The 24237-nt window shown below is 41.9% G+C and overlaps 1 protein-coding gene across 1 annotated transcript in view; it reads right to left on the reverse strand.

The window, feature by feature from the left end:
- LOC309387424 (uncharacterized protein) overlaps positions 1-24237 on the reverse strand; it is a 40002-nt gene that overhangs the window by 9081 nt on the left and 6684 nt on the right. Inside the window, exons 2-7 of the mRNA XM_081943902.1 lie at positions 21824-21973; positions 21079-21287; positions 19993-20119; positions 18590-18684; positions 17500-17821; positions 836-985 (exon numbers count right to left, since the gene is read on the reverse strand). Coding sequence (XP_081800028.1) covers positions 836-985; positions 17500-17821; positions 18590-18684; positions 19993-20119; positions 21079-21287; positions 21824-21965 — 1045 coding nt within the window. The 5' untranslated portion in view covers positions 21966-21973. The remainder of the gene's footprint in view (positions 1-835; positions 986-17499; positions 17822-18589; positions 18685-19992; positions 20120-21078; positions 21288-21823; positions 21974-24237) is intronic.

Consider the following 24237-nt stretch of genomic DNA (forward strand, 5'->3'; position numbering starts at 1 on the left):
GCACTGGCTTCCGGTGGCCTACCGGGTGCGCTTCAAGGTGTTAGTTACCATCCTCAAAGCGCTCCATGGCATAGGGCCTAGTTACCTGCGGGATCGTGTCCTGCCCCATACATCCCTGCGACCCATTCGCTCACACAGAGAGGGTCTCCTCCGGGTGCCGTCCTCTAGAGATTGTCAGAGGGCGGTGCCCAGGAGTAGGTCCTTCTCTGTGGCGGGCCCTACCCTTTGGAACGACCTCCCCCCAGACATTAGAACAACAACCGATCTCCGCTCCTTCCGCAGTAAACTGAAGACCCACCTGTTTCGGCTAGCCGGCCTGGCATAATTCGACAACTTTTCCACCCCTAGGTCATTTTTAATTGTCAATTTTGGTTTTTAAACTATTAATGTTATTTATTGTAATTATTTATTTATTTTTTACCTCCTCTGAATGACACTGTGCTGACTGTTGCTTGTGTACGTCGCCCCGAGTCCCTGTGGGGAGAGGGGGCGACTAATAAGTTTAAATAAATAAAGAAAGAAAGAAAGAAAGAAAGAAATACCTAATACTTCCTCTTCCTCCTCCTATTTTCCTCACAACAGCCCTGTGAGTAGATTGGGCTGAGAGAGAGTGACTAGCCAAGATTACCAATGTAGCCAATGTAGAGTAAAATATAAACAATGAAAGTAGAGATTTAGCACCTTATTTTCCCTACATTTCCAGCTTCTTATAAAATGCTAAATGTTAAAATCTGGTTATAGCACAACAGCATCACAGCAACCAAAACACTGAGGAACTCAATAACAACATTGGATACAAGATTAACTCTTTCTTGGAAGACATCTTTGAACTTACCAGATTTAGGATATGTGATTATGAATATATCATCATCTCTGATTTCAAAACTGTCCAGTGAATCTAAATTTTCAGGTGAGGACAAGCCAGTTATGAAGTAGAGTCCTTTGTATTTATACAGGGACTCATCCTCTGGCTCCATTGCTTCAGCTGTAGATGTAATAATAGAGCAATTATCAATACTTCCTACATTTATGGTCAATATTGTATTAATTCAGTTCTTTAAAAATCATGAATCCTGCTCACATAAAGGATGTGTGTGTGTGTGTGTGTGTGTGTGTGTGTGTGTGATTAGATTAGTTTCCTTAATTAATTCATTAGTTCCATGAACTCAATTTTCATTGATAAATGTTTCCATTGGAAAGAGTAAATTTGTTGTTTTTCTTGGAATCTAAAAATTCTGTGTAGAAGAGAAAGTTTTATTTACAATGTTAAGAACATACTAATTGCAATTCTTTTCTTACCTTACCTTATCTACATAGACTCTAACAGTCACTCGTGTCATGTCCTTAAACCAGCTTATTTGCAATGGTTTGTCAATGTTCTTATACTCCAGTCGAGTGCTCAAATACTTAAGAAGGCTGATCTTTAGTCAATCATTGTCTCAGCAGAACTTCTGTATTTCAAAAATGAGCAAGAGAGGACATCGAACACGATTGAGTAATAACCTAATTTGGAAATATAAAACGGGTCACGGGGAACTTTCTTAGCTGATGTAGACTTTTATCACTCTTGTCTCACTGTATCCATAAATCTATTGAAGGGTTGCTGTAAAAATCAGTATGCTTTAAAAATACAAAAGCACTTCTGATTTACATGCCAAGTATTTGTAATGTATCATTGTATGAAGAATTACGGATTCATCAATAGGAGATGAAGCCAGAACAATGTTATTGCATTGTTATTTTCATACCTGAATCCCAATCCCAATTTCCATATATAAATTTACATAAGAGTTCCCTCCAAAGGGAAGAGTACCTCATTATGGGGAAAACGCCTGCATGAAATATGTTTCAGGCTATGTAAGGAATTATTTTATTGTGTAATGTTGCAATCTTTAACTGAACTAATTGACCTTGATTTGTGTGGACACTGATAAGAGCCTGTTTTCTGCAAATGCAGCCAAGTTCAATACATTGGGTTAATCATTGTCACAATGTTGTCTATCTTAATTTTGTGTAACTGCTGATTTATTCAAATAGATGCTGACAAACTTTTAGCTGGCACTTTAAACTTTATCAGTTCAGATACAATGGTTGCACAAACATTCTGACCAACATAATCAATAAGGGATCAGAAGGCCATGATAAATAATTTCTTTTATTTTTTTATTTTATTGTTTTAATGAAACAAAAAACACACACAAAAACATTCTTCATTACATCTTCCAGAAAGCATGTCGATTGGTTACAAATAAATTTCATGCGTTACTACAATCATTCTTTATATTTCATTCCTATTGAATTGTACATTTTAAATCAAAAATCTTTATACCATCAATATACCATCATTCTCATTTAACTATATTTGTTTAAACGTGCTTTTCTCTAAAATCATTTATATTTATATTATAATAAATCTAGACAAAAATTTATTGCTAGAATTTATAAGTACCCAGGAGAGATTACATCTTTATAACAAAATCTAAACAAAAAAAATATTAATAAAATTAGTAAATCTTTTCCCCAGGTCCCATATTATAGTTTATATCCAAATTGTTTTTACCAGTTAGAGTTATCATTTCATTATTATTGTCATGATGGGTTATCTGTTAACGAATAAACATTTTAAAAACAAAAACATTTTATAAGCAGCTACAACGTTCTACTTATTAATCACCAAGAATTAACTAAGTTTTTATTTTTATTATTTTTTTCCCCATTCCATTATGTTTTATTTGGGTTTCACCATTCTTAACTTTCTTATTTTACCCATAACTATTATTTTTAAGTTTTGTTACATTCCTTCATTGATTCTTGTTTCTTTCCTCCATCCACCTATACCATTTATCCCATATCTGGTAGAATTCTGATTCTTCTTTTCCCTGAATTTCTTTAGTTAGTTTGTCCATTTCAGCACAGTCCATAACCTTTCTTATTATTTCATCTTCACTTGGAGTTAGTTTGTTTTTCCATTTTTGGGCATAGGCAATCCTTGCCGCCATAGTTATATGTAGTATTAAATACTGGATTTCTTTTTTGTATTTAGCAGACATTATTCCTAATAAGAAAATTTCCAGTTTCCATTCTATTTTAACTCCCGTTATTGCCTCCAGCCAATTTTTGATCTTTTTCCAAAACTTTTTAGCCTCCTCACAGGTCCACCATAAATGGTAATATGTTCCATGTATCGATTCGCATTTCCAACATTTTGGGGAGGTATTTGATGATATTTTAGCTAACCTTGTTGGTGCCAGGTGCCATCTATAAAACATTTTGTACTGGTTTTCCTTGTATGCAATTGAGAGTGTCATTTTTAAGTTTGTTCCCCAAAATTTTTCCCATTTGTCTAATTCAATATTATATCCAAAGTTCTGTGCCCATTTTATCACTTGTTCTTTCACAATTTCCTCTTTCATTTTATACTTCAGGAGAAATTTATATATTCTCCCTATCATTTTTCTATCTGGGCTTTGAATGATTTTATCCAATTCGTGTGGTTCTGTTTCAATGTCATATAATTTGGTATCTTTATTGTATTTAGTTTTGATTTGAAGGTAAGTTAACCAGTGTACTTTCATGTTCTGTTCTGCCAATTCTTCAATTGTTTTTAAGTTTCCCTGTCTATCAATTAAGTCTCTATATCTTAGCATTTTGTTCCAATCTATAAAATTTGGATGAGTCGTCCTTTCTGTCGGTTATAGCCAATTCGGAATTTTCACATAGTAGTTTTTTTTTTATTTTGAGCCATTTTTGCAATAACACTCTTCTAATTAAATGATTTTGAAAGTATTTGTGCGTTTTATTTTTATCATCCCATAGGAATGTGTGCCCGCCTGCTTGCAAATCATGGCCTTCCAGAGTCAAAATTCTTTTATTCTTTAGCTCTATCCAATCCTTCACCCATGTTATTGATACTGCCGATGCGTATAAATCCCAATTTGGTAATGCTAAACCTCCCCTCTCCTTGCTATCTTGCATTGACTTTAGTGTGATAAATAATTTCTATGTTACTGTCAGCTTCATGGATATTTTCATGGAGAAACTTGATGGGGTCTACACCAGAGGTGGTATTCTGCCCTTTTGCCCGGGTTCAGGTGAACCGCTAGTGGCAGCAGGAGGCTCTGCCCACCCACCCAGACGTCATTAGGGACAGGCAAGGGCGCATGCCCTCCCGGTTCCAAAGCGGTAGTGAAAGTAAGAGGATTTCATGCCTGGTCTACATCATTGTGAATATGGAGGTGGTTTGGGTGGTTTGGTATATGTGTTTTCAGTATCAGAGGTTTGATCAAAAGCTCTCATAAAATCCAGGGGATTTCTTATTATGCTTTTCCAAGCATTAAAATTCAGGATGGTTCAGTGGTTAGAATGTGGTATTGCAAGCTAATTCTGCCAACTGCCCACAGTTCAGTTGTCACTGCAGTAGGTGGAGGAAAAATAATAATAATAATAATAATAATAATAATAATAATAATAATAATAATAATAATAATAATAATAATAATAATAATAATTTTATTTGATTAGCCGCAACCCTCTCCTGAAGGACTCGGGGCGGCGTACAATCAAAGGGATAAAAATACACATGAGACAAACATATATACAAAAGAACAAAGACATATACATATGTGCATAGAGGAGGATTGACTTATAAGTGCAAGACAGTTAAAAATACAATTTAAAATCCCCTTAGATAAAATTACTAAATTAAAAAACCCATCAGGAGCATTACGAAGTTATGGTCGAGCCAGGCCAGCTATTTGGAAAAGTTGGGTCTTGAGCTTGTCACGGAAGGAGCGGAAGTCAGTAGTGGTCCTAATATCCGGGGGGAGGTCATTCCACAGGGCTGGGCCCGCCACAGAGAAGGCTCTGCTCCTAGGCGCCGCCCCATGGCACTGTCTGGTAGACGGCACCTGGAGAAGTCCCTCTCTGTGCGAGCGGATGGGTCGTAGGGATGTATGGGGCAGAATACGATCCCGCAGGTAACTAGGTCCTGAGCCATGGAGCGCTTTAAAGATCGTAATCAAAACCTTGAAATGCACTCGATAGACCACAGGAAGCCAGTGCAGCTCACGCAGGAGAGGTGTCACATGGGAGTACTTGGTACTCCCCATAATCACCAGCGCGGCCGCATTCTGGACCAACTGCAGTCTCCGAGTGCATTTCAAGGGAAGCCCCATGTAGAGAGCGTTACAGTAGTCCAGGCGAGACGTCACCAGCGCATGGGTGACTGTGTGTAGGGCGTCCCGGTCCAATAGGGGGCGCAATTGGCGCACCAGGCGAACCTGGTGGAACGCCCCCCTGGCCACGGCTGTCACATGTTCATCCATGGACAGCCTGGCATCCAGGAGGACGCCCAAATTGCGCGCCCGCTCCACGGGGGCGAGTTGAATGCCCCCAATGGCCAGAGATGGAATTATCTGGTTGAACCGGGGGGCCGGAACCCACAGCCACTCGGTCTTGGAAGGGTTGAGCCTGAGTCGGTTGTCATCCATCCAGACCCGTACGGCTTCCACACACCGGGACATCACTTCGACGGCCTCGTTGGGGTGGTTCGGGGTGGAAATGTACAGCTGAGTATCATCAGCGTACAGATGATATCCCACCCCGAAACCACGGATGATCTCACCCAGCGGCTTCATGTATGTGTTGAACAGGAGCGGCAAGAGGACCGACCCCTGTGACACCCCACAAGTAAGGGGGCTTAGGGTCAACCTCTGCTCCCCTGCCAACACACGTTGCATCCGGCCGGAGAGGTAGGAGCCGAACCACCGCAAAACGGTGCCACGGACCCCCAACCCCTCCAGTCGGTGCAACAGGATACCATGGTCGATGGTATCAAAAGCCGCCGAGAGGTCTAATAGGACCAGGATAGAGGAACAACCCCTATCTCTGGCCCTCCAGAGATCATCTACCAACGCGACCAAGGCCGTCTCTGTGCTGTGCCCAGGGCGAAAGCCGTACTGGCGCAGGTCTAGATAATCATTCTCCTCCAGATTTCGTGGGAACTGAGAAGCCACCACACTCTCTACAACCTTCGCCAAAAAGAGAAGGTTGGAGACAGGACGATAATTGGCCAGCTCCGTAGGGTCCAGGGAAGGCTTCTTGAGCAAGGGTCTCACCACCGCCTCTTTCAAGGCGGCCGGGAGAGACCCCTCACCCAACGAAGCGTTCACTAGGCCCAGGAGCCAGTCGCGTGTAACCTCCCAGGAAGCCAGTACAAGCCAGGAGGGACACGGGTCCAGCAAACATGTGGTAGGTCGCAGTCCTCCACGCAATCTGTCCAAATCCTCGATGACAACCAAGTCAAAGTCCTCCCAAGAAGGTTTCTCAAGACTCGCCACTGGCGTCTCGACTGGGCCACTGAAGGGGACCCAATCCTTCCGGATTTGAGCGACTTTATCCAGCAGATATTTCCCAAACTCCTCTGCCCTACCCTGTAGAGGGGCCTCCCGCGGCCTCTGAAACAGAAGGGAGCGGGACACCCGAAACAGGGCGGCAGGGCGGTTCTCTGCGGATGCAATGAGAGCGGCACAATATTGACGTTTGGCCGTTCTCAATGCCACTAGGTATGTCCTTAAATGGGCTCGTACCTGTGCTCGGTCAAATTCGGATCGGGAGGATCTCCAAAGACTCTCTAGGCATCTCTTGCGGCGCTTCATCACCCTTAGCTTGGTTTTACACTGTTTTAATGTTGGAAGACACCTGGAGGCACCCTATATGAGTTGGGTAGCTATATGAACTTGTTCAAATAATAAATAATATAATCTGATGAGACTAGGTTATATGCCTTTTTTCCCCAATCTCAACCCCACCCCAACCATGAGGCGCCAAGATTTGTAGTATCCTGAGTATGTTAGCCTTCCCAAAAAAAAATCTTTACAAACTTGATTTTCCCTTTAGGAGTTGGGCTAAGGTGATATATCAAGCAATATATATCTTTAGGGAAGTGGAAAATATAATAAATGGGTCTAGCTGAGAATATGTTGATTTTGGATTTGTTCTTGTCATATTTTTTCTTGGTGCTTGTTTGCCCCACCTGCCCACCATTCGCTCACCCTGCCCCATCCACCCACTGGCCACCCAATCAATGCTTCCTTGGCCCATCTACACACATCTCCAGTTGCCTCTGCACTTTGCCCACCTTAGCCCGGACCCACTGTCGGCTCTCTGTCCCCTTCAGCAGGATGGGGAATGAGCCATTCCCCAGCTCCAGCCTTGCCCCAGAGCTGCCACCCACTCTCTGACCACTTGCCCTCTGCCTCGCTCATCTACCTTATGTTCTGGTCATCTTGGGGGGGGGGCATGGTGAGGCTTGGCCACCTTTCACAGGAAGCCTCCAGCTGCTGTTCGTTTTTGGTTGTCTTCTGAGCAGCTCTGCTACAACGTCATCCCTGGCCAGGTCTCGTGGCCTGGCATGAGCGGCACCGACATGCAATGTGTTGCCTGTGAACAGGATGGAGGCAATGGTCAGAGGACAAGTTCTATGACCGTCACCACCATTGCTGCCTTGTTTTTGCTGCCGTGCACCCCGCTCGTGGCTGACTGCTTGCCCCAGCCAGGAGAACGGCCTGTTGTGCCAGAGAAATGGTGTCCCACTGGAGCTACTTGGAAGGCAGCCCCAATCTGAAAGGTACTTTAAGGTGCAGGACGGAGGGGGGACAATAAAGGGAAAGGAAGCCACAGGAGCTGCCTTCCGAGCAGTTCCGCTGCGAAGGGAGGAAGAAAACTTTAGCTTCTCTCTACCACAGCATTCAACGTGGCTGCTTTTCTCCTTCTCAGGCTCATGCACACAGAGCAAACATGAGAAGGAGGCAAGAAGCAGCCAGGTTGAACACTAGAAGACTTGGCCAAACTGTTCTGTGGGCGTTGTTTGAGTGGGTTTGGGTGGGTGTGGCTTGCTAGAAAGGTGTTGCCCCACCTTGCCGTGAGTGATGTTGAGTTTGCAACACCCACTCAGTCACATGAACCCCCTCACCAAGCCACCCCACCGAAGGGGTAGGGAAAAAATTTGAAACCACCACTGGTCAGGTAGCTATGGAAATCTAAATCAGTGAACAAATGCTGTACAATTTTTAAAAATAACGAAGAATTTAAAGTTGCTCTGTCCTATAGTCCCTGCAGAGTTGAGAAATGAAAATTACAGGGTTACATAAAGACCATTCTTGGAAGGTCATCTCTGATTGAAGCCATTTGAAACTTTATATTACATATTATTTTCCTCCAGTGAGCTGGAAATAGGCTCATGGATCCTCCTGAATATCCCAGCAGAACTTGAAGGGCAGCTTTTCCATCCTCTCCTTAAAGACACGGTCAAACCTTTCACTCTGGGCAACAGTCATGAGGTTCTTCCAGTCCCCAACAGTGCCTGGTAAGCAGTGGTTAAAAATATGTCAACAGGTTTTTTTATTCAATTAAACTAGAGGCTATTTATGTCATCCTGTCAACAAAATAATAATAATAATAATAATAATAATAATAATAATAATAATAATAATAATAATAATAATAATTTTATTTGATTAGCCGCAACCCTCTCCCGAAGGACTTGGGGCGGCGTACAATCAAAACAGATAAAATACAGATAAAGACAAACATACATACATAAAGAACAAAGACATATACATGTGCATGGAGGAGGTAGACTCATAAGTGAAAGACAGTTAAAAACACAATTTAAAATCCCATTAAATAAAATTACTGAATTAAAAAACCCATCAGGAGCGTTATGAAGTTATGGTTGAGCCAGGCCAGCTATTTGGAAAAGGTGGGTCTTGAGCTTGACACGGAAGGAGCGGAGGTCAGTAGTGGTCCTAATATCCGGGGGGAGGTCATTCCACAGGGCTGGGCCCGCCACAGAGAAGGCTCTGCTCCTAGGCGCCGCCCCATGGCACTGTCTGGTGGACGGCACCTGGAGAAGTCCCTCTCTGTGCGAGCGGATGGGTCGTAGGGATGTATGGGGCAGAATACGATCCCGCAGGTAACTAGGTCCTGAGCCATGGAGCGCTTTAAAGATCATAATCAGGACCTTGAAACGCACCCGATAGACCACAGGAAGCCAGTGCAGCTCGCGCAGGAGAGGTGTCACATGGGAGTACTTAGTACTCCCCATAATCACCCGCGCAGCCGCATTCTGGACCAACTGCAGTCTCCGAGTGCATTTCAAGGGAAGCCCCATGTAGAGAGCATTACAGTAGTCCAGGCGAGACGTCACCAGCGCATGGGTGACTGTGCGTAGGGCGTCCCGGTCCAATAGGGGGCGCAATTGGCGCACCAGGCAAACCTGGTGGAACGCCCCCCTGGCCACGGCTGTCACATGTTCATCCATGGACAGCCTGGCATCCAGGAGGAAGCCTAAATTGCGCGCCCGCTCCACGGGGGCGAGTTGAATGCCCCCAATGGCCAGAGATGGAATTATCTGGTTGAACCGGGGGGCCGGAACCCACAGCCACTCCGTCTTGGAAGGGTTGAGCCTGAGTCGGTTGTCATCCATCCAGACCAGTACGGCTTCCACACACCGGGACATCACTTCGACGGCCTCGTTGGGGTGGTTCGGGGTGGAGATGTACAGCTGAGTATCATCAGCGTACAGATGATATCCCACCCCGAAACCACGGATGATCTCACCCAGCGGCTTCATGTATGTGTTGAACAGGAGCGGCGAGAGGACCGACCCCTGTGGCACCCCACAGGTAAGGGGGCTTAGGGTCGACCTCTGCTCCCCTGCCAACACACGTTGCGTCCGGCCAGAGAGGTAGCAGCCGAACCACCGCAAAACGGTGCCACGGACCCCCAACCCCTCCAGTCGGTGCAACAGTATACCATGGTCGATGGTATCAAAAGCCGCCGAGAGGTCTAATAGGACCAGGATAGAGGAACAACCCCTATCTCTGGCCCTCCAGAGATCATCTACCAACGCGACCAAGGCCGTCTCTGTGCTGTGCCCGGGGCGAAAGCCGTACTGGCGCGGGTCTAGATAATCATTCTCCTCCGGATGTCGTGGGAACTGAGAAGCCACCACACTCTCTACAACCTTCGCCAAAAAGGGAAGGTTGGAGACAGGACGATAATTGGCCAGCTCCGTAGGGTCCAGGGAAGGCTTCTTGAGCAAGGGTCTCACCACCGCCTCTTTCAAGGCGACCGGGAGAGACCCCTCACCCAGCGAAGCGTTCACTAGGCCCAGGAGCCAGTCGCGTGTAACCTCCCAGGATGCCAGTACAAGCCAGGAGGGACACGGGTCCAGTAAACATGTGGTAGGTCGCAGTCGTCCACGCAATCTGTCCAAATCCTCGATGACAACCAAGTCAAACTCCTCCCAAAAAGGTTTCTCAAGACTCGCCACAAATGGTCATTCTTACGCATTTTTCTGTGACTAAGTTTGTGTTTGAATGTATATACAGTCATGTAAACAGGACGTATAGCCTGCTTGAGTTCCATGGTTTTATGTATGCGAATGTAGTAAAAATCTGCTCCTTAGCAGTTCTCAAAAGTAAGTAAATACAATCTCAGATGAATAACATGACATTACAACATGTCCTGATTTATTTTTGAAAAAGAAAACCCAAAAGGAGAAGCTGTGTCTGTAAAACTTAAGATTCAATAATTTTGGAAGAATTTTGTTTCCATTTTGGAAGAATTTGGCCCACTATTCTTTCTAACATTACTTTACAACATTACATAATTGAAGTTTGTGAGCATTTGTTTATGTAGAGTTCACTTGAGGTCCCACTGCAGCATTTCAATCAGGTTGAGGTCTGGACTTTGACTGGCCCATTGCAACACTTCAATTCTTTTCCTTTTCAGCAATTCTGTGGTATTTTTGCTGGTGTGCTTAAGGTCATTGTCCTGTTGCATGACCCAATGTTGCCCAATCTTTACCTGTCAGACCGCTGGCTTCATATGTGACTCTAGAAGACTTTGGTGTTTAGTGGAGTTGATGGTCAACTCAGTGACTGCAATGTGTCCAGGTCCTGTGACTACAAAAGAAGCCCAAATCATCCCCCCTCCACCACCATGCTTGATAGTTAGTATAAGATGTTTGTGCTGATATCCATGTTTGGTTTTTGTCAAACGTGGCACTTTGTATTATGGCCAAACATCTCCACTTTGGTCTCATTCGTCCAAAGGATAGTGTTCCAGAAGTCTTGTGATTTGTTCAGATGCAACTTTGGAAACCAAAGCGGTGCTGCAATACTGTTTTTAGAGTAAAGAGGCCTCTTCTTCACTGTAATCATGGAATCAATCAGTGACGTGCAGTCAGGTGAGGCAAGTGAGGCACAGCCTCACCATTCTCATCATGAAAAGCAAAAATGTAAAAGGAAAAAGGCGAGAGCTGAGATCAGGCTGAGCTAGTTACTGCCTCACTGTGGATGACTCTGCTTAACTGTTTAAAAAAGCCTCTTAAAAAGCACCCTCTACTATGAGGCAGGAGAACTGCATGCGTACTACAGCATGGCTCTTTGCCTGGCTTCCTGCCTCCTCCTGTGGTCTCCTCAGTGCCAACTTGTGCTCTCCTTCCCCAAGTGTAGTTTGATTGCAGGCAAAGCCACTTTGTGGGGCAGATGTGTGTGCTACAGCATGGCTCTTTGCCTGGCTTTCTGCCTCCTCCTGTGGTTTCCTCACTGGTGCTCTCCCTCCCCAAGTGTAGTGACTTCCTCTCCAGGCCCCCATTCATTTCTCTCTCACACACACACAGCTGGATAAAACTATATAAAAATCTAGCCCAGCTTCACTGATTACAAGTTTGAAAAGGCAACGTGGCTCCACCTGTAATCAAACTACACTTGGGGAGGGAGAGCACAAGTGAGCACTGAGGAGACCACAGGAGGAGGCAGGAAGCCAGGCAAAGAGCCATGCTGTAATACACACACTTTCCCCCAGCCTCTTTCTTTTGGAAGGCTCCCCTCCGGCTTCTCTGCCTCTCCTCTCACCCCAGCCTGCCAGCAGGAGGTGGTGGGTGGGCTTTATTGTGTTCCAGGCATTTCCCACCCAGACAGCAGGCTGCATTTGCAATGGTGGAGGTGTTTGGGGAAGGCAGCAGGGGAATGGGGGGGGGGATGGCAGAGGAACTGCTTTCAAGCCACTGGAAAAGATATCCAGTCCAACTTTTGTGTGTGGGGGGGTTTGTTTGAGAGTGAGTGAGAGAGGGAAGGGGGTAGGAGAGATAGTCCAATCCAACTTCTGGGTGTGTGTGTCTGTGTGTGTTTGAGAGAGGGGGAGGAAGGGAGAGAGGGAGGAAGGAGGGGAAGAGAGAAGAAAAAGAAAAAGAAAGAAGGAGCAAAGGAGAAAAACAAATGCTGTCGCTTTAAATCGGAACTGAGCATGCCTGGCTGTGGAATTCTGGGAGTTGAAGTCCACAAGTCTAAAAATATTTGAAACCCAGCACTGTGTCAGTGCCTCACCAGTCATAAACCTCACCGCACGTCACTGGAATCAATAGTCTCCCAGTGAGGTTCTAAATGATCTTCAGTTCACCCAGTCGGCCCAATGCTTAAGAGAAATGAAAGGATCAGATTGTGCAACCAATAGAATGATAATTGAAACAGGTTGGATTATATCCACATCCGAAATTTGTTTGGGTGAATAGAACACCAACATTAGCACAACTAAGAAAAGCTTATGTCTGCCTCAAATGTAGGCTGCTGATGAGGCAAGCACAACATCATGGAGGGACAGCAGAAAGAGAGGCTGTTGGGACATATCCATACCATTTTAGAAAGCACCTTACAGATGAAGGTGGCAGCCCTGGTTTCAGATGAAGGGTGGCACATTCCAAAAACCCAGAGTGTGAATTATTACTGATCTACCTTTGCGAAGAAAGTCCCCTTTGCTGAAAACGAGAATCCCAGGAGGCAATAACGTGTAGTTTGCTCTAGAATCCACCTTCATGTAATCAAATGTAGCTTTATACACCACACCATCCACCTTCTTTTCAGTTAGTTCTCTTCCTAGGAAGTTGCATATTTTTAGTACAGAACTTTATATTAGTTCATCCATAATAATGGAGAAAAGATGGGAAATGTTATTGTTGAGTCAATCTCTTCTGAGCCAAATATTATGTAAAATATTATGAGAGTCTATAGCTAATATTTTTCTGATTGCAGGTACATTGTGCTAATTGGGTTTTCGTTATCTATTAAATAAGTCTATCAAAAATTAGATCAATTTTGTTTTCCCGTATTCATTTACAAAAGAAGCATTCTGTGAATTCTAGGATCACAAGCTAAGTACTCATAAATACACCTTTTATTAATTAATTTTATTAATATTTTTGATAGCAAGCTGATAGCACTGTATTTTCCTGCATCCTCCTCCTTCCTTTTGAACAGACACTAACTTATTTTTCTTCAGAGCTCTCACCAGTCCTCTGGGAGATCACAGAAATAACCGAGAGTGGCTCTGTGGTCACCTCTGCTACTCCCTAAATAACTTATTGGAATAAGTTATTTACTGCATTTTTTGGAGTATAACATTCACGCCCCTCCCCAAAGAGGGTGAAAATTTGGGTGCGTCTAATACACCAAATATAGCCCTGCCCACCCACCAGCCCCCACCCTTTGGCCTCTGCCTCCCAGCAGTTTACCTCCTTGCAGCAAACCGGGAAAATGGGGCTTGCGAAGGTGGCAATAGGCTATGGCAATCCCTGCAGCCTGAAACAGCTGATCATCCGGGCCCATGCTGAAATTGAAAGTGAAATGGGCTGTGGCTGTTTGCTGCAAGGAGGCAAATTGCTGGGAGTCAGAGGCAGATTTTTTTTCTTGTGCTAATTAGGATAAACTGAAACAGGCTGTTTGCTGTTTGCTGAAAGGAGGTAAGTCAATAACTATAAATGCCTATAGAATGTTCAATTTATTAAACTTATTTTTTAAAGACTGTTTTATGATTGTGCTAGACAACATAACAAAATGAAGAAGCTTTTTAAAATAAATGCTTGATCTAAAGAGGCCCAGTGCTATTGTATCTTCTTTTAAATAGCTGAGAATAACATATACTTTCAGAAAGCCAATATTAGTAGCATCTGTACAAGTATAGTCTGAAAAGGAACACCACAAACAGTGTATATCATCTGTACTGTTTGCTGTTTCCCCCCCTTGTTTTCCTCCCCAAAAGCTAGGTGTGTCTTATATTTCAGAGTGTCTTATACTCTGGAAAATATGGTACACGTCCTATCATTTCTAAAGCTTTCTGTGTTTGATGGTTGTTTATATTGCATTACACAACACAAAAACATTTTACCTGTTTTATTTCTTCATAAAAAAGGAAGAGAATATTGAAATCATCATTATGAGTGTACCAGCCTTCTACATGAACTACAAAAACTCTGATAGGAGATAAATGAGTTTAGCATAAACATGAGAACAGTCTTCAAAGTCACTGAGTTTAGTTGTTATTCTTGGTCATGCAATGATCTACCTCGGAAGGATGGAAGGCTGAGTCAACCTTGAGCCTGGTGAAATTCGATCTGCCAAATTGCAGGCAGCCGGCAGTCTACAGAAGTAGCCAGCAGTACTGCATTGTAACCACTGCACCACCACAGCTCTTTCTACAATGTTAATGCTTGAGTTTCCTCCATTATGATCCTGGTGAGTTTCCTCCATTATGGTCCTGGTGGGCCTAAATATCAAAGTATGAGAACACAACTGAGGGACTGCCCTAATGTCACTGAACATGGAGAGCACAAGGGATGAATGAGAGTTGTAAATAATGCGGTTGCATACTCTAACTTGTTAAGGGCGGATTTCTGTCAAAAAAATATATGCTACATTGTTTAATTTGTTTGCTTTTTCTTATTTGGACTTTGAGGCAATCTAGTTTAATTTTTTTATACTTCTTCAAATATTCAAGGAATGAACTCTGGTTAGCTTAGCTTTCTTCTCTTTCCAACCCTTAAAACACTTTCCGTGTGATATCATTTGAGTATTTGGTTCTTTAGCTAATATTAATTTTTTAAAAACATTTGATTCTATCCATCCACATCCCAATTTTGAACCGCTAAACAATTTCTCTCGATTTTCTCCTCCATCTATATATATAAAAGCGAAATACCACTCATGCATCATCACAAAATCTGCAGAACTGTAAAGGCTACAAACTTGAAATTTGGCACATATGTTCCTCCTGACTTCTAGGTACTCACTAAGAAAAGATTTTTTGAAATGACTATCAGATCATTAGTATTTCTTATATTATTATTAACACGGTCTGATGCTAAGGAGTTAGACATTCAACTCCCCCTCCCCACCTGAAAAGAATTCTGTTTCATCTGCCATTTGGGCATGGGCATGGCCAGCACGTGACTCATCTGGCCTGCAGGCTGCGAGTTTAGACATTCTACTCCCGCTTCCCACATGAAAATACTCTGATGTTAAGGAGTTAAACTGAGAGAGAGAAGGGGATAAGATAGGAGAGGCCTCTGTGGGGCAGGCCTGAGGGAGAGAAGGGAATGGGAGAGGATCAATGGGGCCAGCCTGAGGGAGAGGAGAGGCTTCTGTGGGCAAGCCTGAGGGAGAGAAGGGAGAGGAGAGGCCGATGGTAGCTACTAATTAATTTTCAAGCTGTAAGTGTCGCTTTATCACATAGTTTCATAGCAGAGCATAGGGATCCAGCTACTATTAAATATATTTTAGTATTTCTCATCTCTATCCCTAATAAGATACCCTCTCTTGCCTCTCCCACTCACTTTTACATCATAGTTGTCCTCGGGGCCCTGCATTCTTCTCCACTTATCTATTGTATTATAAAAGATTTGTGTAGAGTTTACATAAATTACTGCACGAGTATAGAGAAACATTATTATTTCTTATGTTAGGAGAGAGAGTGGATTGAAATATATTCATAGTCTGTGAAAATGATAGTTAGAAACCAAGATATCCTTTGGATTTTTAATCACATAAATAATCTATAAGAGAAAAATGATAATAACTAGTCAAAAAAACCAAGACAAAAGGGAGAAAAAAGACAGATTGACAGAAAAGCATACAGAGAGTTCATCAGTGACGTGCAGTCAGGGGAGGCGGGGAAGACACAGCCCCATCACTGTCATCATGAAAGGAAAAAAAATGTAAAAGGAAAAAGGCGAGAGGTGAGGTCAGGCTGAGATAGTTGCTGTCTCACCATGGATGACTCTGCTTAACTGGGTTCTATGTGCGCGGTTTGGGTGGGTGCGGCTCTGTGGAGTGGTGTTGCCCACCTTGCCGTATGCCCACTCAGCCACATGAAGCCCTCCACCGAGCTACACCCACTGAACTGGTAGGGAAAAAAATTGAAACCCAACACTGGTCAGGTAGCTATGGAAATCTTAAACAATAAAAAAATGCTGTACAATATTTAAAAATAATGAAGAATTTAATGTTGCTCTCTCCCTGTAGAGTTGAGAATTAAAAATTACAGGGTTACATAAAGACCATTCTTGGAAGGTCATCTATGATTCAAGCCATTTGAAAGTTAATATTACATATTATTTTCCTCCACTCAGCTGGAAATAGGCTCATGGATCCTCCTGAATATCCCAGCAGAACTTGAAGGGCAGCTTTTCCATCCTCTCCTTAAAGACACGGTCAAACCTTTCACTCTGCGCAACAGTCATGAGGTTCTTCCAGTCCCCAATAGTGCCTGGGAAACAATGGTTAAAAAAATATCAACAGTTTTTTTATTCAATTAAACTGGAGGTTATTTATGTCATCCTGTCACCAAAATGCTCATTCTTACACATTTTTCTGTGACTTAGTTTGTGTTTGAATGTATATGCAGTCATGTAAACAGGACGTATAGCCTGCTTGAGTTCCATGGTTTTATGTATGAGAACCTAGTAAAAGTCTGCTCCTTAGCAGTTCTTAAAAGTAAGTAAATACAACCTCAGATGAACAACATGACATTACACCATGCCCTGATTTATTTTTGAAAAAGAAAACTGAAATGGAGAAGCTGTGTCTGTAAAACTTAAGATTCAATAATTTTGGAAGAATTTTGTTTCCATTTCGGAAGAATTTTGGCCCACTATTCTTTACAACATGGCTTCGGTTGATTGAAGTTTGTGAGCATTTGTTTACTTGTTTCACTTGAGGTCCCACAGTGACATCACTGTTTCCAGGGAGATGCCCTGGGAGTGGTTCTCCTTTCAAGGTCCAAACAAGGTGCTAGAGTGAATGACAGGAGCTCACCCCACCATGCAGCAGCACTTGGATTTCAAACATGTGCTTGCTAACTTTCAACCCAACATCCTAACCATGTTACCCACCACACTCCTGGTGTGGGAGATTACCCAAGGTAGACGGTGAAGAGGTTGTGTCTCCACCATCCTAAAGTGGTCATTATGAGCTAAAACTATTCCACTCCCAAAGAATCATTAGATTGTGCAACCAACAGAATGATCATTGAAACTGGTCGGATTATATCCACACCAGAAATTTGTTTGGGTGAACAGGAGAATACCAACATTGGCACAACTAAGAAAAGCTTACAGCTGTCTCAAATGTAGGCTGCTGATGAGGCAAACACAACATCATGGAGAGACCCCAGAAAGAGAGGCTGTTGGGACATATCCATACCACTTTAGAAAGCGCCTTTCAGATGAAGGTGACAACCTTGGTTTCAGATGAAGGGTGTCACATTCCAAAAGCCCCAGAGTATAAATTATTACTAATCTACCTTTGCGAAGAAAGCTTCCTTTGCTTAAATCTAGAATCTCAGGAGGCAATAACGTGTAGTTTGCTCTAGAATCCACCTTCATGTTATCAAATGTAGCTTTATCCACCACATCATCCACCTCCTTTTCAGTTAGTTCTCTTCCAAGAAACTTGCATATTTTCAGTACAGAACTTCTCAGGTCCTGCAATTTGATAAAGCTTTATATTAGTTCATCTATAACAATGGAGAAAAAAATGGATTTTTTTGTTTATATCTTTGGGAAATTCTCAAAAACAATTCTTCTTTATACATATCTTGCATATTAAACTTTAATTATTTTCCTACTGAAAAAATTACCTTGAGATAAAGTAATTTTTGAAATGAAAACTGTACATAGAAGCAATATCAATGAATTAAAAAAGAAATGCTGCTTTGGGAGTTCTGGTAAATGTTTTCATGTTTTCTTGGCTGCATCAGAGGCTGACCAGTTCCCAAGCAAGTTTTTAAAAAATGCCTCTCTTAAAAATGCCATTGAGTTGAATCAATCTCTTCTGAACCCAATATTATGGAAAATATGATATTTATATTTATATTCATATTCATATATATTTACATTTATACTTATACTCATAAAGCAATGCAATGCAATGCAATTCAATGCAATACAGTACAATACAACATAATATAATATAACAGGCTATGGCTAAGATTTTTCTGATTGCAGTTACATTGTGCTAATTGGGTTTTCCTTATATATTAAGTAAGTCTATCAAAAATTAGATCAGCTTTGTTTTGCTGAACTTGTTTAGCAGTTCTCTAGGAGATCACAGAAATAACCAAGATTAGCTCTGTGTTCACCTCTGCTACTCCCTATTGGAATAAGTTATTTACACATCCCATCATTTCCAAAGCTTCTGTGCTTAACGATTGTTCATATTGCACAATGCAACACAACACAAACAGATCTTACCTTTTTCATTTCTTCATAAGACAGGAAGAGAATACTGAAATCACCCTTATGAGCATACCAGCCTTCTACATGGTCTAGCCATGAACTACAAACCACTGATAGGAGAGAAATGAGTTACTTATAAATATTAATGCTCGAATTTCCCCCACAACTTTATGATCCTGGTGGGCCTAAAGATCAAAGCATGATAGTTTAGAAGAGGCTACCCTAATATTTATATGGTCTAGTCATGAAATACAAAACACGAACTGTAAAACACTGATAGGTTCATCTCGGTCATGCAATGATCCAGCTGACCATCTGTGTCAGGAATAACAATAACAATAGGACTTAGACTTATAGACCGCTTCATAGTGCTTTTACAGTCCTCTGTAAGTGGTTCACAGAGTCAGCATATTGCCCCCAACAATCTGGGCCCTCATTTAATCCACCTTGGAAGGATGGAAGGCTGAGTCAACCTTCAGCCTGGTGAAATTCGATCTGCCAAACTGCTGGCAGCCGATAGTCTACAGAAGTAGCCTGCAGTACTGCATTGTGACCACTGCGCCACCTCAGCTCTTTCTACATTATTAATGCTTGAGTTTCCTTCATTGTGATCCCGGTGGGCCTAAAAATAAAAGCATAAGCGCACAACTGAGGGGCTGCCTGAACATCACTGAATGTGAAGAGGACAGAGAAAAAATGAGAGTTGTAACTAATGTGGTTGCATACTCCAACTTGCTATGGGGGGATTTTTGTCAAGATGCTGCTATATTGTTTGATTTCTTTGCTTTTTCTTATTTGGAACTTTGGGGCAATCTGGTTTAATTTTTTATACTTCTTCAAATATTCAAAGAACTAACTCTGGTTATATCTTTTCTCTAACCCTTTAGGAGGCTTACAGAGTGCTCCTGTATTCAGTGTATAAGACGCACCCAGATATTCAGCCTCTTTTTTGAGGTGTGTCTTATACACTGAATACAGCATTACTCTGGAAACAAGGTAGAGAAAATAAGGTTTGGAGAATCAGTAAATACCACCTCTAACTGGCTCCGCCCCCATCTATTCTCTGCCTCTGAGTCCCAGCTGATCAAGAGGGAATGGGGACTTTGCCATAACCTTCCCCTGGAGTGGTGAGGGAATGGAGATTTTACAGTATACTTCACCTGTCATGCCTACCAAGCCATGCCACGCTCACCAAGCCAAGCCCACAGTACTTGATCCCATGACTGCACAGTTCCTACTATAAAATATTTGTGTACAGTTTGGTCAAATTACTGGAAAACTATAGAGAATCATTCATCGCTATGTAAGGAGAGAGAGTGGATTGTTTGCTTTTGGTGGGAAGCAGATTGAAATATATTTATAATCTTTTATCCAAAACAAAAATGGACAAAACATTGTCATGATCAAATTCTTCTTACCTTTGCCAGCCAAAAACTTCTCAAAAAACATATCAAAGTCTTTTGGGGTTTCTATTTTGACTGATATTTTGTGAAAATGGTAGCTAGAAACCAAAACATCCTTTGGATTTCTAAGCACATAAATAATCTGTAAGAGAAAGATGATAAAACTTAGTCAAAAAAACCAAGACAAAAACAATAAAAAAGACTGATTGACAGCAAAGCGTACAGAGAGTTCATCGTGTAACTCTCATACATTCATCTAACAGGCTCCATTCTATCACGGGATCTCAAAGCTCATTAGCAAAACCATGTTTGAGAGCCTTCCAGCAGACCACCAGGATTGGGGCCAACCTTGACTTGGGGGAATGATTTTCCATATGGCAGACATCACAGAAGAAAAGGTTTTCCTCCTGGGTCTTGCCTGACAAATCTCCCTGGCTAATGGGACTCTGACATGCCTTCCCTGCTGTTCTTGATGCAATGCATAGCTGCAACTGGGTAGGGGAGGTTCTTCAAATAACATGTTCCCAACTGATGAAGGAGTTTAAACGTCAAAACCAGCACCATGAATTGAATGTAGAAGCAGACTCGTTAGCAATGCAGTTTCCAAAGCAGAGGTGTAATGAATGCAGTTCTAGAGAATACACCAATGCCCGTTGCATCTGCATTTTGCACCAGTGAAACTTCCACTGACTAGAACATGAGTGACTGAGAGTAGAAATTGCAAAGTTATTTGAAGGCTAAAAATAGCAGCCCTCAACTTGACATCCTCCAGATATGTTAAGATAGCAACTGGACATGCAACACCAAGTGTTACGATCTATCTGGGCGTGTCACCTTGGGAAAAATAAGTTTAAGGGGTTTGATATTCAGTTTGGTTGTTAGCTGTTTCTGCTGGGCATGTTCTCCTGATATTAACACTGTTTTGTTTGTGTTTTTTCCCCCTCACACTTCAGAATTTGCTATTCCAACATATTGGAACAATGTAATATTTGTTTGTGTAATCTTGCCTGTTTGTTAATACAACATTCAGACGTAGAGCTAAACGAAAAGAACACAGGCAGCTCCCCACTCTACCTCATAAGTTAACAAAATATGTCCTACTTTTGCTCTTCTTTTTCGTAATCCTTTGGGTACCAAATAGTGGGGCAGATGGGAACAAATGACACGAGGTGATGGGCGACTAGGTAAATCTACATGGAATATGTTATACTCCAGAAATGGTGCTCGGTCAATCAAGGTAATATTTTCAGATCCATCTCGGTGTCCTTCATAAAGAATCAAGCTGACAATATTCTGAGTCCATATAGTGCCTGCAAAATAGGAATAATTAAATTAATTCACCCATCATTATTTGGAGAAAGTTGAACTTATGCAATGCCAAACTTCCCATCAGGGAGAATAGCAAATGTTTAGGAGATGCATAAAGACAATCAACTCTACTAAAATTGATAGATTAAGCTGATGGATGGATGAAAAAAAATAACTATTTATTTACACATTTATTTCTATCCTGTCTTCTTTAGTTTTAGAACTAACTCAAAATGGCAAGCATACCTAATACTTCTTCCACCTCCTATTTTCCTCACAACAGCCCTTTCCTCTCAGATTGGGCTGAGAGAGAGTGACTAGCCAAGGTTACTAATGTAGCCAATGTGCAGTAAAATATAAACAATGAAAGTAGAGGTTTTGCAGCTTATTTCTCTTACATTTCCAGCTTCTTATAAAATGTGAAATGTTAAAATCTGGTTATACAGCAACAGCATCACAGCAACCAAAACACTGAGCAACTCAATAACAACATTGGATACAAGATTAACTCTTTCTTGGAAGACATCTTTGAACTTACCAGATTTAGGATATGTGATTACAAATATATCATCATCTCGGATTTCAAAGCTGTCCAGTGAATCTAAATTTTCAGGTGAGGACAAGCCAGTTACGAAATGGAGTCCTTTGTATTTATACAGGAACTCATCCTCTGGCTCCATTGCTTCAGCTGTAGATGTAATAATAGAGCAATTATCAATACTTCCTACATTTATGGTCAATAATTTATCAATTCAGTTCTTTAAAAATCATGAATCCTGCTCAGATAAAGGATGTGTGTGTGTGTGTGTGTGTGTGTGTGTGTGTGTGTGTGTGTTATTAGATTAGTTTCCTTAATTAATTTATTAGTTCCATGAACTCAATTTTCATTGATAAATGTTTCCATTGGAAAGAGTAAATTTTTTGTTTTTCTTGGAATCTAAAAATCTGTGTAGAAGAGAAAGTTTTATTTACAATGTTAAAAACATACTAATTGCCATTATTTTCTTACCTTACCTTATCTATATAGACTCTGACAGTCACTCATGTCATGTCCTTAAGCCAGCTTATTTGCAATGGTTTGTCAATGTTCTTATATTCCAGTCGAGTGCTCAAATATTTAAGAAGGCTGATCTTTAGTCAATCATTGTGTCAGCAATGTACTTCTGTATTTCAAAAATGAGGAAGAGAGGACATCAAACATGATTGATTAATAACCTAATTTGGAAATGTAAAACGGGTCAAGGGGAACTTTCTTAGCTGATTTAGACTTGTATCACTCTTGTCTCACTGTATCCATAAATTTATTGAAGTGTTTCTGAAAATCAGTGTTTTAAAAATACAAAAGCACTTCTGTTTTACATGCCAAGTATTTGTAATGTATCATTGTATGAAGAATTTGAATTTACCAGTAGATGAAGTCAGAACAATGTTATTGCATTATTTTCATACCTAAATCCCAAACCCAAATCCCATATATAAATTTACATAAGAGTTGTTATATTATTGCCCCCTCCAAAGGGAACAGTACAGTGGTGGGTTTCAATTTTTTTTAGAACCTATTCTGTGGGTGTGGCCTATTTTGTGGGGGTGGCTTGGCAGTCATGTGACCGGGCGGGTATGGCCAACTTTACATCACTCATGCACACTCAGTCACATGACCACCACCCCCTAAGTCATGTGGCAAAATTTTTTGGGACTCCTATGAAGGGGGGAGGAAGAGAGGGGAAAACCTCCCAAAAATAGACAACTGGAGGATTAAGGGCCAAAATTAGGGAGATCGGAGAAAGCAGGACAGAGGGGAATCCAATAGAAAGCTGATGTCAACGCCTAAGTCGTTTCCATGACTACTATCACCTTGAGAAGGGGAGGGAAATGCCATGCATACTTTTGGCCAGAGTAAAGTCTCATATTTCTGTACTGGGATGTGAATGCACATGTCCAGAACCCTGCCATAACCTCCTGTTGGAGAATGTGACTGATGACCTCAGCCACAGGGGAGGGGGCACAGGTGCAAAGGTCAGATGCCATTAAGTGTGATTTAGTTTCAGCTACACTGAAGTCCGTGCCAAGATGTTAGTCCTAATAAACGAATGGTTTTACTTTGAATTTCATCTTGGGGCTTATAAATTAATTAGGGCAACTCTTGGAACCTTCACAGGTACTGTAGCTTAAACTCACTTTTAAACATTTATCAAGATTTTCAGGCTTCCTGAATCCCGGGCTCTCCAGTCACTCCCAAATATTTGGAGTGCTTGGAGGGAAAATCAGGCAACCATGGCAGAAGGTGGATTATTGGAAGAAAGCCTGATTGCAGCTGGAGGTATGCGGCAAAACTCAGAAGCAGAAACAAGAGAAGATAGGTACTTGTGGAAATTCCCTTGCCCTAGTTCAAAGCCCCAGATGGAATCCTGAGGAAGTGCAAAAGAGCAACGGAGGGAGGAAGTGAGGGGAGGGACATCTGATCTTGTGGAAGGGAAGAGATGCAGACTGGAGCGCAGCCCCCCTCCCCATCCTTTTTTTTAATTAACAAGTTTTATTGGTTTTTACAAATTTTTTCGAGGAAAAGGGTTAAAAAGGGTATAAAATTTTTTGACAGCTACATCGTGCAGGGGAAAGCAGTCCCCCCAAATCTCACAACTTTTACAAAGAAAAATAGAAAAACATCAACATTTGAATAAACATTAGCAGTTTTGAGTTTAACACTAAGTCATCAGTATATTCAATCATTTTTGTATCACTTCCATAAAGTTACATTATAACAACAATTGCAATAATGTTTCAAATAACTTTTGTGACCTGAGTCTTCTAGATGTTGCATCCCCCCCGCCCCATCTACTGGCAGAGCCTCAGCCCCTCCCTCCTTCATTTCTTGTGTACCATCCCCTATTTCATCTAGGAGAGCATTATGTTTTTTAGTGAAAGCCTCCACCTCCACAACTGTGTTAATTCTAA

This window comes from Natrix helvetica, assembly GCF_964273705.1.
Source record: "Natrix helvetica genome assembly, chromosome: 2".
Taxonomy (NCBI): domain Eukaryota; kingdom Metazoa; phylum Chordata; class Lepidosauria; order Squamata; family Natricidae; genus Natrix; species Natrix helvetica.